General features: G+C 52.1%; 1 protein-coding gene across 3 annotated transcripts in view; it reads right to left on the bottom strand.

Annotated features, from left to right (window-relative positions):
- Positions 1 to 10338, bottom strand: part of SH3PXD2A (SH3 and PX domains 2A) — a 245736-nt gene extending 235398 nt beyond the window's left edge. For 2 of the 3 annotated variants that reach the window (XM_030334928.2, XM_030334930.2), the window contains exon 1: positions 10155 to 10338. In XM_030334928.2, coding sequence (XP_030190788.1) covers positions 10155 to 10226 — 72 coding nt within the window. In that variant the 5' untranslated portion in view covers positions 10227 to 10338. The remainder of the gene's footprint in view (positions 1 to 10154) is intronic. The other variant, XM_030334929.2, reaches the window with a different exon arrangement.
- Between the last annotated feature and the right edge of the window lie 1914 nt (positions 10339 to 12252).

Here is a 12252-nt window from a genome sequence, read left to right as displayed (position 1 = left end):
GAGCGATGACTAAAGTAAATAATTAATCCTGGCTTGAACCAAAGTTCGGACATTGTCCTATTATAGACCTGAACTCTGAGAGAAGGACCAGTTTGCCAACCCACCAGGGCTCAGAGCAGCAGAAACCTCTGGGTAGTCACCTCCGGAAGCCCTGCCCCCACTGACAAGTGACTGTGTGTCCCTTCCAGGTGCCAGGCACCTAGCTGAGAGCTCGATGAATCAATTCCAGCCCAGGGGCCGAATTCAGGGGAGAGTTTCACTCTGTCAGAGCCCTGCTGCCAGCACCATGCCAGGCCAGCTAGGCTGCCTTCGATGTTGTTACAAAGAGAAATTCTCCCACACAGGCGAGTCCCTTAAAATAGCCCTTTGGGTCTGGGCCATCAGGAAACAGAACAAAGCTGGGTCAGAACGGGGCCTACCGTGAAAGACTTTGCAAAGCAGCCGCTTCAAGCAGGGACAATCCCTTCACACTCAGAACCCTTAGGTGGGCAAAAGCGGCAAGGCAGGCTTTCTCAACAAAGAACCCTTCCACAGGAGGACAGCATGCTCGGTGGGCAGAAGGCCCCACTACCCCTGGGGCCAGCCCTGGAGAGGGACCAAGTGTGTAAAGCACGGTGACAGTGTGAAACAGGCACAGGCTGGGGGCAAGGGGTCAAACACGCCTGGCTTTGTGCAAGGCTAATAATGATGCAACCTATGCTTTCTGCACGGTAGTTTCCACAGGAGTAGTATGGGGTTAAAAATGCATGCCTTCAGGGCTGGGTGGGGACCAGAGATTATAAACAAAAGGCCTGGCAGTGCCTGGCATAAACCAGGAATTCAATGCATGGTAGCTGGATGATGATGATGTCTACGTAATACAGGCCAAGGTCTCCTTTATTACCAAGAGAAAATATTCCCAGAATAAAGGGAAACAGCAAGGGCTCTCTGCCCGGGACCACTAGCGACAGGCCAAAGTACAGACTGGCCCACACCCACTCAATCCCTTACCCCACCCGGTAGACCCTGCTAGCTCGTGATTCCCTACTCCTCACTCCCCAAAGTTAGCAGTGATCCAGTTCCACCAGGCTCCAGGGATCCCAGAGACAGACTGGGGGCCCCTGCATAATTTATGCTGCACTGACACACACAGAGGAAGGGACTCTGTCCCCATCCCACATGTCCCTCCACCCTGGCTTGGGGAGGGTGGCTTCCTCACCCGCCAAAGGGAAATGACAGCAAACGGCCAGAGAAAGAGCCAAGCGGAGGGGCAGGACGGCCAGCTGTTTCCCCTTTGCTAACTCAGCGCCTGACGTCACTTCCTCCCCTCAGGTAATAGCAGAGATGTGACTGGAAATAGCTCTGTCTCTTCCCATTCACAAAAATGACAGGCATGGAAAGAAGCAAAGTGTAGTTCCCAGAGGCACTTTTCTAGAAGATGTCTTCAATGAGGGCCTAAGGTGATCCTCAGTCCACCCAGGCTACGAGGCTTCTCACGGGACAGAGCAGGGCCAGGAAACCTTGTATGAAAATTCCCTGGAGGTCAGGAACAGCTCCCCTTTGTAAAGCATCCCTAGCCCCACACACATGAGAAGCTCGACTGAGGGACTCGGGAACCCTTCACACAGTCTCTGGGCTCAGCACTTCCCCAAGCAGCTTTCACACCCACCCTCCCCTCTGCAAGGCAGGCCAGCAAGGAAGCAATCACCCCATTTACTAGAAGGGCAATTGGAGATCTAGAAGGGGACGGTGACCTGTGGAAGGTCTCACATGTGGAGAAGCCAAGCAGCCAGGCCTCAGGTGGAATCTCCTCAGGGCCTGGTCTCCCCAGGTGGAACGTGTGACTGAGGGGCTGTGAGGCTGTGGGGACAGGGCAGATCTGGAGCCAGCAGGCTCCTCTCCATATGCAGCCTATTAGCAGCATGGTGTTTGGCAATTTATTTAAGCTCTCTGGGCCTCAGTGTCCTCACCTGCACGATGTGGAGGCCAGAGGTAACTACACGCTTTGGGGGGCTGTTTTGAGAGTTTCCATGTAAAACTCGTAGCACGTAGAAAGCACTCAGAAATGTTAGCTGTTATTGTTATTATTCCATTTTCCCTAAAGAATCAGGCTTACTGGAATATCTGACAGTGTGGCAGGGGTTTAAATAAATGAAGAGGTAATCTGAAGCATTGTATTTAAAACTAAAACCAGTTCAGAGACATGTTGAAGCAGAAGGCAACATTAGTGTGAATGTTTGGGGTGACAACCCAGGCTCCCAGCAAGCTGTTTAAAGCTAGCCCCCAAGCCCTATAGAGATAGGGGTTTCCTGGGGTGCTGGCTGGCTCAGTTGATACAGCAAGAGATTCTTGATCTCGGGATTTTGAATTCGAGCCCCACATTAGGGGTAGAGTTTACTTAAAAAAGAATAAGTAAAAATATGGGGCACCTGGGTGGCTCAGTCGATCAAGCGTCCCACTTCGGCTCAGGTCATGATCTCACTGCTCGTGGGTTCGAGCCCTATGTTGGGCTCTGTGCTGACAGCTCAGAGCCTGGAGCCAGCTTCCAATTCGCTGTCTCCCTCTCTCTCTCTGCCCCCCTCCCGCACATGCACACCTCCACGTGGGTGCACGCACTCTCTCTCAAACATAAAAAAATCTTTACAAAAAAAATAAGTAAAAAAGAAAAAAAGCTAAATATTTTTTGATTTTTTTTAATGTTTATTTATTTTTGAGAGAGAGAGAGACAGACAGAGAGAGAGAACGAGAATGCGAGCAGGGGAGGGGCAGAGAGAGAGGGGGATACAGAATCCGAAGCAGGCTCCACGCTCTGAGCTGTCAGCACAGAGGCCGACGCAGGGCTTGAATTCACGAGCTGTGAGATCATGACCTGAGCCAAAGTCGGCCGCCCAACCGACTGAGCCACCCAAGAGCCCCAATATTATTTTAAAAACCAAAAGGATAGGAGTTTCCTTTCTCTTGCTACTGGGGTACTGGGGAGTGTGGATGGAAATCACCCCACCGAGCACACTGCTGCGGCACCAGGCCCAGCCCGCCGGGGCCCTCCACCGATGAGGCCCGAAGCAGCCCCTGCCTCACTCCCAGCTGCATCCTCTCTACCCCACCCAAGACCTCTGGGGTGCAATCAACTTTTATAAGGCAGCCTGACCCCTCCGAGTAAGAGCTATAAACAGAGAGGGCTGGGCTCTGGCCCGTCAACTAAAGAACCAATGCAGAACCAGAAAAAGGGCTCCGGTTCTCACCTCCGTCCCAGCCGTGGCTGCCAGAACAACCCAGCTCTGGGGCCCACCCGAAGGACCCCACAGTGACAGTCGGCTCCAGTCCTAAGAAGCAGAGGAATGATTCTCCCAAGGAATACTGTGTGGAGGTGTCTACACAACAAACTGAGTTCCCTCAACTGGCATTTGAGGCTCTCAGAAGCTACCCCTGACCTTTCTCCTTATCCTCCTCCCCCACATGGGTTTTGCCCTTGTTTTCCTGGCAGATTCCACCTCCAGGACCTTTGCTTTTCCCTTCCTTGGAATGCCCTTCCCTGCTTTTCCCACCTAAACCCTACTCCTTCCCATCCAAATCCTAATTACTCCTCAAAGCCCAGGATGAGCCTGCCTGTCCCAGCCCGGCTTCCCTGAAAACTCCAGTTCACAGAGAGCACTCTCCCTCCTGAAAAGCTTTAGGATTTCCTCGTTATTAAAGCTATGACCTATGTTGTGCTTAACACGTGCCAGGGACTGTTCTAAGCTCTTCACATATATGAACCCATTGAATCTTCACCACCACCCAACGAGCTAGGTCCTATTTCCCCCACATTTTATGTTTTTTTACAGATGAGGAAACAGGTTCAGAGAAAGAAGTAGCTTGTACTGGGTCCCATGGTAGCCAGTGGTGGAGACAGGCTTCCAGCCTGGGGCCTGCAGAGCCCAGGTGCTCTCCCACAACGCAGCCTTCCAGATGCACATGACCTGAACCCCTTGGCTATTTTCATAGCCCTCCCTCACTGACCCAGCTCTGAAGGGGAAGACAGCGACAACCTCACAGACTTCAGTGTCAGAGACCAGGGTAGAATCCCAGCCTTGCCACTCAATTACTCTGAGAGTCACAAAAACACCACAAGCCTCAATTTCTACATCTGCAAAGTCGGGATAAGAAACACCTCCCTACCTCATATGTTGTCACATAGTTCAAACAAAAGGCCCTCTAAAAAATACCTTTTACACTGCCTGGCACATAGTCAGTACTCACATACTGAGTCTTCCCCTTCTCTCCTCACTGTGCATCTTGACACCCTCACTGGACTCAGCTCAGCACTTGTTGCCAAAGTGGTGCCTTGTCTAGAGGTTACTCGCGGGCACGAAAGGGGCCTTCCTGTGGTTTGCCCTCAGGCCCTCCTGTGCACACGTCCAGACCCCTGACCTCTCCGTTCACCTGCTTTCCTGTGGCTGACTCCACTCCAGGCGGCGGCAGCCTGGCCCAGGCGAGAAGTCACATGCAGCTCTGGGAATCACCTCTTGAAATGCTGATAGCCCTACTGGACGCTTCCATTATTTTTGGCAATTGTCATGGCAGAGAACAGCCCTGGCCCTGGCTCAGAACCTGTTTCCAAAGCCAGAGCTCCACCTCATTTCCCACACACACCCCTTGTCCTTCCTGTTCCCTGGATCCCTGTCCTAATCCATTATGATTTTTCCTGGATTCTCAGAACTCAAGAGGAGTAAGTGTAACTACCATATGTATAACTCTATTATTTGTTTGATTTTGTTTAATTAAGAGGCAAAAGGGAACAGGGTTGCCTGTTAGACTTTTTCTGGCCAAGAACTAGTCTGGTCAGTGACTCAGGATGAGGAAATTAGAAGGCAATTTCCAGGGGACTGCCATGCAATCCCAAAGTCCTAGGTCCTAACACTCCTCTAATTCATGGCCTCCACTGGCCATTAACTCATGCTGGCCCTGGAATATCTCTTTGGAAAATGCAGCAGCTGGCACTTATGTTTCTGGAGCTGGAGTAAGTCTCCTCTAACATCAAATAGGTTTATTTTTCCCTTCCCTTCACTTCCCCTCTGCCTGCCACCACACATGGTGATTCCAATCCTGATCTGTCCTCACCCCCTCCAAACCCGCACTCAGGCCCCAAAAGGGCCATGATAAATGGCTGGTTGTGCTCCATGTTCCAAAGGCCAGTAGGATGTGGTTGGTTGTTCCATGAGCAGGAAGCTTTGTCAGACCCGTGAATCACCCCTGGATCACTCACTCGCCTCCTTGGAAAAGGAGAAAAAAACTGTTCTTGTGTGTATGTGTATGTGTATGTGTTTGTGTAAGAGGGAAAGACAGAGACAAAAAGAGAAAAAGAAAGCAGGCAAGAGTAACCCATGTGTAGTACTGACCTTGGGGCTAGGGTCCTGTTTGACCTTGCCCTTACTGGATGACCTCTCTACTCCTCTTCCTTAACCCATGTCCCTTCCCTTCCCCTTCCCAACTTATAGCAGCCATTACTAGATCTGCTCCAGGAAGCCCTCCAGGTCTGAACAGCTGCTCCTTGTTTATCTGTTTCTGTTGTGTGTTGGGTGTTTTCCATGGGGCATGTAGCCCAACTTCCCATCACACTATGAGCAGCTGGTCTTTCCATTTTTGCCTCAGCCTTTCCTTTTCTCTGAGCTTCACCTACCAGGTCTTACATGTACTCTAGCGTTTTGGTGATCATGAAACGGAAGGAACACCAGATGGAAACTAGAATATGTTGAATGAGCATGGTAGGGACCAGGTATTAAGTAGAATGCTTTACCCAGAATTATCTCAAATCAATTCTCCAAAAGTCCTGTGAGGTTACAAGCGAGGAAACTGAAGCCCAGAGTGGCACAGCTAGGAAGGGCCAGAGGTGGGATTCAAACCCCGATCTACCCAACAACACTCATTTGGTAATGGAACTGGCCTTCAGAAGACCCTTTCTACAGCTGCACATTCTTCCTCCTATAACACTGGATCCACACTCTAAGGGCTTAGAGAAAAAATGAAGGGCAGAGAAATGAATGGGTCTAGAGCCAATTCCTAAAAATGTACTCCCAGGACCAAGACCAAATTCTGTGATGATCTAAACACACAAGAGGATGTACTATTTCCACAGTGTTGATCCTTAATTCATCACCTCCTGCATCAGTGGGGACCAGATATCATCCTGGATCCACTCCATTCTCCCTGCCTCACCATGCTCGCCCTCCATTGCTTTCACAAACTCACCTCCACTGCTTTCACGAACTCTGTGGCATGAGGTGAATGTCCCACGGGACATACAGTGAAGCAGTCCTCGAGACCACCACGCACTGCTCTCTCAGTGACATGCAAGCCCGAGCCTGGTCTCCCCACCCTGACTTTAGTTGATGAAAGGGCCCCATTTTAGGTTCATATCCTCCTTAGCAGGTAAGCTAACCTGTTTACCCAGATCTGCCTTATACTAACTGGAAGACTCTGGGCAATCTCTAACCTTTCCAAGTTAACCCACCTCTCGAAAGAAATCAAAGAACATACCCAGGTTAGGGTGCATTAGGGTACATCTGATGAACTGTAGGAATCACACGAAATCATGAATGTTAAGTGTTTGGCACCGCTGATGGTAACTGCTAACAATGGCTATTATTCGCATTCCCTAAAGAGTCCTGTAGAGGATCAAAACATTCATGACTGATATTTGTCTGAAATAAACAATCAGGAAAGGAAACCACTGTAAAAGCACAATGCCTCCCAAATCCAAACAAATACTTTGTTCTAGATAAACGAGCTTCTCTCCAGTGCCATATGACTTGACACACACCTACACGTGCATGTGAGTGCAAAGAATTATGGTAAACCTGAACTAGAATTCTTATGGAAAATGTGTCTATGGAGGTATCTGCAGGTTGCATCCAGCATCATCAGGACCATTTGAAAGACAAGCGGTCTGAGGCCAAAGTCACTTGACCTAAGATCTCCCCAGGGGCAACTCATAAAAGTCAAGCGAGGAGCCCAACTCCACGGCAGGGAGCCTGGTCTAAGTGGCAGGTGCCCACTTTCCCTGAACCCCACCCAAGCAGGGGCTTGGCAGAGAGGAAGGAAGCAAGGGCTGACAGCACCATCCAAACAATAGAAGCCACTTGCCTGTCTTTTCATAAACAGACTAAAAGCACAAGACCCTCAGTGTTTAGGCAGCTCCCCCTTGTCCTGGAGACAAGCACACCCTTTGCTGGATGTCCTGAGAAAAACTTTCCACTGTGTTCCCAGTGTTCTGCAGCCAGCAGAGCCCCTCCTGCTTGGGCCCCAGGCTTCTCATCAGCCAGCTCCAGCTAACGTGCACATCCCATAAAAACTCTCTGCTCTGCAATGTGCCAAGCCACAGAATAAGAATTCACCATCAGTGGAGGAGAGGCGGGAAGGGGGTATGCTTCTCCAGTGCAGAGGGCTTCCAGAACATCTGCGACTTGGGCTCAGCGCATCCTGCCAGCTACCCACACCAGAGTACCTTACCCAGGACACTTGACCTTCTGGTGTGTGGTATCCACCGTACAAGCACCATGAGGGGAGGAGATCCTAAGCTTCAGAGGCACAAGCTCCCCCAACCTGCTCCTCCTGCCGCTATGAGCCCAGCTGACACTTTCTATTATTGGGTCCCCTCTCCTTATGTTATGCCCCATTAATGCCCCAAATACGTAGGAACCTCTTACTATCACCAGATACTTGATTTGCTAGTCAACTCCAACCAGACTTAAGGGTACTTGGATGAACAAAACCCACGCCATGTTCAAAATGCCAGTTAAACCCAGGTGTTGTGAATGGTTGTGTTGCAAGTGACTTTATCCCGTCTCCATTTCCCTCCATTTCCTCTTCTGTAAAATGCGGGGGGTGGGGGGGTGGTGAGCCTGATGAGTCCTGCCAGCTCCACAATTCGACAACATATAACACTTTCTCCTTTAATTGTTCTCTACAACCTTATTTTAGAGCCCTGTATGGCCCCAGCTGTTCAGTGACATCACTCCCTGTCCCAAACATAATGTCGATTCTTACATGGGAAGCAGAGATGTCCTGGGAAACGCTGTCTACAAAAAGAGAGGAAATGATCATTTCAAGGGAATCAGACAGGACTTCTTTTGTGTTTTTCACATAGAACAAGTTATTATCAATCTGAAAACCCGAACTCTTTCCCTCTTTTTTGCCAGACCATTAATAGCTACTTTTCAAAAGTGCTTTCTTAGTCAGAATCTCACCAATAGTAAGCTATCATTTAGTGAGGGCTTGTTACCTGCCAGGAACTGTGCTAAGTGCTTTTCATGGATGATCTCATTTAATTCTCCAGACCACCCTATGAAATAGTACTATTATTATCCTCACTTTAAAAATGAGGAACGCTGAGTCCCACAGAAGTTAAATAGCTTGCCCAAAGTCACATAGCTAGTTAGTGGCTAAGCCAGGCTTTGAACAGGACCCTCCCCCAGCCCCAGCATTAACCACCTTTCACTGCCGTCTGCAGTGGGTACCCAGTTGTTTTAGCAACCTTTCTGGCTTGTTGCCAGTACATTCAACATCTGTAATCTTGGACATCACTGGTCAGAGCTAAGATCAGATGTTTCACATAAAATCGAGAGCAGAGAAAAAGCACCAGCGTGGGTCTCAGAGCAGAGAGTGCCATCTGTTGAATGCAGGGCCTGCCTTAACTGAGGACTAGAAAAGAGAACCCCTAAAACTTAGCCTGCAACGTCTGAAAAAAAATGGTTAGGAAGGCCACCTTGATACTAAGTGCTGGGATGTGCAAATGGACATCTGTACCTGGAGCAGGGTGACCACATAGTAACCCAAGTCCTCTAAAAGGAGCTTTCTTGAAATGAAGATGCTTGCTGAGTCAAGCAAGGAACAACTCCCCCCCCCCCCCACCATGGGCACCCACCTCTCTGTCTGGTCAGGAACCAGACTCCTTAGTTTACCTCCTCTCCAATCTGAGCCCAGGCCCATTTATTCGATTCTTAAAAAAAAAAAAAAAAAAAAAGCCCCAAAGTTCAGAGCTATTGGTGATACAGACAGAAAGAGTAGCCCGAGGCTGACGTTGACACAAACCTTAGTCCTGTTCCAAGAGAGAAATAAAAGCCATTTCTCAGAGAGCAATGTGCAGTCTAGGGCAGCAACCTACAGCCTGTTTTAATTGTTAAAATTAATGCTTTGAGCATTCTAAATCCTCCTTTAAGTGCCTAATTTGCAAATAAGATGCAGCCCTTCTGCTTTGCGTGCCTGGCTGTCTCTTCTTTCTCAAGTACAGAAGCAAAGCGGTTCAGACAGGCGTCCTCAGCCATCAAGGACACCATGTTTACTTCCTAAGGTGCGAAGGATGGCAAGACAGGACCGGCTGAGATGAAAGGGGGACGTGTCACACAGACCCGGGGCTCAGCTCGGCTCAGTCAACCTTAGCCCCTTCTCATTAATTGTGGGGAAGGAAGGGGGAGGGGCAGCCGGCCGTTCCTTGGAGACCACAGCAAACATTTGCCTCCTCGTGTCTGGAGACGGAGCATCACTTAAGAGGAAATGAACCCGGTTAAGGGTCACGTCCAGAGAAGGGATAAAAGGAAAAGCCACAATTCTCCTCACACCGACGGACACAATGACTTTAAGAAGGAAATCAAAGCTCAGGGCTGAGGGTGGAGGTGGGGCAGGGGGCGCGGCGGCTTCCCTCTGCCCCCAGACCCAGGCCTAGGGAGGCAGAGACCAGAGCAAACGTGGGAGGTCAGCACGAGGCTTCCTTCCCCAGGACAAGCCTCAGAAAGACTCACGGGGCGGCGTGAGCGTGAGCGACCCAAAAGCCCCCAGGGAGGGCCAGGAGATGCTCTTTCCCAACGGAGCTACTCAGCTAGGGCTTGACGAAAGCTCCCCCCACAATCCATCAAAGCTCAGGCGGACAGATGACTTCACCGTTGTAACAGACAAGGGCAGCCACTTGCCAATTCCAATGCCAAAAAAAGAAAACGGGGGGGCGGGGGGAGTGGAGAAAGGACAGAGAAGGCTTCCCTGGAGATCACAGCCCTGCTAAGAAACTCCACAGCCGAGGGCTGCCCTGTGGGCACTCAGCTCCGGGACTGAGCGGGTGAGGGCGAGGGGGCCCCCCGGGGGTCCTCGGGAGGGGGGGTGTCTCCGGCCAACCCCCCGCAGGGGTCGGTAGGGGCAGTACTCACGTAGTGCTTGGAGGGGTTCCTCCGCTTCTCCACATCCACCACCGTGGCGTCCTGCACGCAGTAGGCCAGCATCTTCCCCCCCACAAAGAGAGTGGCGCCCTCCAGCGGCGTCACCTTCTCATCCCGGTCCGGCTCCCGCTTCTTGCCCCGCTTCTCGGGTCCCGGGGCCACCCAACACTCCGGCCCCCGCGTCGCCGCCGGGGCTCCTGGCGCCCACAGGTACGGCCCCGGGACAGGGACGGTCCGGGAGGGCACGCGGGCTCCTTGCGCCCCGGGCGGCTCCCCGTGGGCCTGCCGCGCGCCCCTTCCCTCCCGCGCCGCCGCCGCCGCCGCCGCCGCCGCCGCCGCTGCTCTCCGCCTCGCCCGCCCGCTCTCTCCGCCGTCCGCCGCCCGGTGGGTCCGGCGGGAACTGGCGGAGCGGAGGAGGGGCGGGGGTGTGTCCCGCCGGCGAGGGGACGGGGCGGGGGCCCCGGAGCCTGCTGTCAGCGCGCTGGGGAGGGGCTGGCGGCGCCCCTTCACCGCGCTCGGGCTCCGGGGGGCTCGGCGCTGGCTGAGGCTGTGGGCGCAGGAGGCGGAGGCAGGGCCGGGCCGGCAGGGAAGGGAAGGGAGGGGAGGGGAGAGAGGGGAAGAGCGCGGGGAGGGGCTCCGGGCCCGGGGGAGGGGCTCGGGGCGACTAGGAGGGGGCTGCAGCCCGGCCCCAGAGGCCTGGGAGCGCCGGCGCGCCCCCACCGAGCCTGAGCGCAGCCAGCGGCCTGACCCGCCACCGGGCTACTTCGCCGGGTGCAGAAACTCGAGGTGTCTTTGGAGGGAGGAGGGGCGGGGGAAGTGAACCCAGCGCGCCCCCATCCTGGCTTTCCGTCTTGGAGCGGATTTGTGCCTTTTTGTCCCCACCTTTACGTCCCCCTCCCACTCATATCCCCAGAACCTTGTAATGAAAAGTAGTTTATTACCCCGCTGTTACTGCCCAGGCTCCCCGAGGAGGGGACCGGAATAGGGAAAGGGCCGGCATTAAATCCTTCAAGCCAGAGCCTCTTTTGATAAATCACCTGACCCCCCCCCCCACCCTTGCGGGTCACAAAGGGTGAATTCTCCCCGGAAATGTGATCGATCCAATGCCTGAGTCGTCCATCGATCTGGGCCCGCGTAACTAACCCGTGACATCATTTACCAGTGAGCTTACAAGACTGCATAACACCCCGGCCTTAAGCCCAGGGCTCCCCCTGGAACCCTCCCCAGGCGGGCCAGGAGGGAAGGGAGCACACAGGAGGGAAAATGCACCAGATTGGCCCCCGACCCTTCACCCCTGCTCATCACTGGCCCCTTTCTCACCACTTCTCTGACTTGCGCACTTGTCCATCCGTGGACAATTTACTCCCCTCCCCCGGTCGATTTCAATATTCTTTTTCATTCTAGTTTCAAATATTTAAAGAGGTGGTGTTTTCACAATTAATTCTATTGTTTCACAAACACAATAAAGCTTTGTGAGCATAGACCAATGTGAAACGTCTGAAATGAGGGCCAAGAGTTTTATGACCTTATTGTATTAACAGTTTCTTCCCTGCACTGTCAGAACCCATGTGCCAATCTAAGATTATTCACACATTTGCCTGGTACAGAGTACCCCACATTCCTCCATCCTTCTCGCTGAAGGATGCTAGAACACCAAGGGATGACACTATCTAAATACTTAACCTTGAGCAAATCACTTCATGCAGGTATTAGAATCACCTTAATGTTCTCATTGGTTGAACGTGGGTGCCAAACTAAATGGTAAATGGTCTTTTAAGATTCCTGCCTGTATATGCTCCAAACTCTAAGCAGTAGTTACTCCTGTGACCTGTTTGGGGTTCTTTATTTTTCATAATTAACTGGTATGGATTTTTGATATTTAAAAAATGAATAATAGGGGCGCCTGGGTGGCGCAGTCGGTTAAGCGTCCGACTTCAGCCAGGTCACGATCTCGCGGTCCGTGAGTTCGAGCCCCGCATCAGGCTCTGGGCTGATGGCTCGGAGCCTGGAGCCTGTTTCTGATTCTGTGTCTCCCTCTCTCTCTGCCCCTCCCCCGTTCATGCTCTGTCTCTCTCTGTCCCAAAAATAA

The sequence above is a fragment of the Lynx canadensis genome, chromosome D2, assembly GCF_007474595.2.
Source record: "Lynx canadensis isolate LIC74 chromosome D2, mLynCan4.pri.v2, whole genome shotgun sequence".
Taxonomy (NCBI): Eukaryota; Metazoa; Chordata; class Mammalia; order Carnivora; family Felidae; genus Lynx; species Lynx canadensis.
This window is presented reverse-complemented; position numbering and strand designations above follow the sequence as displayed.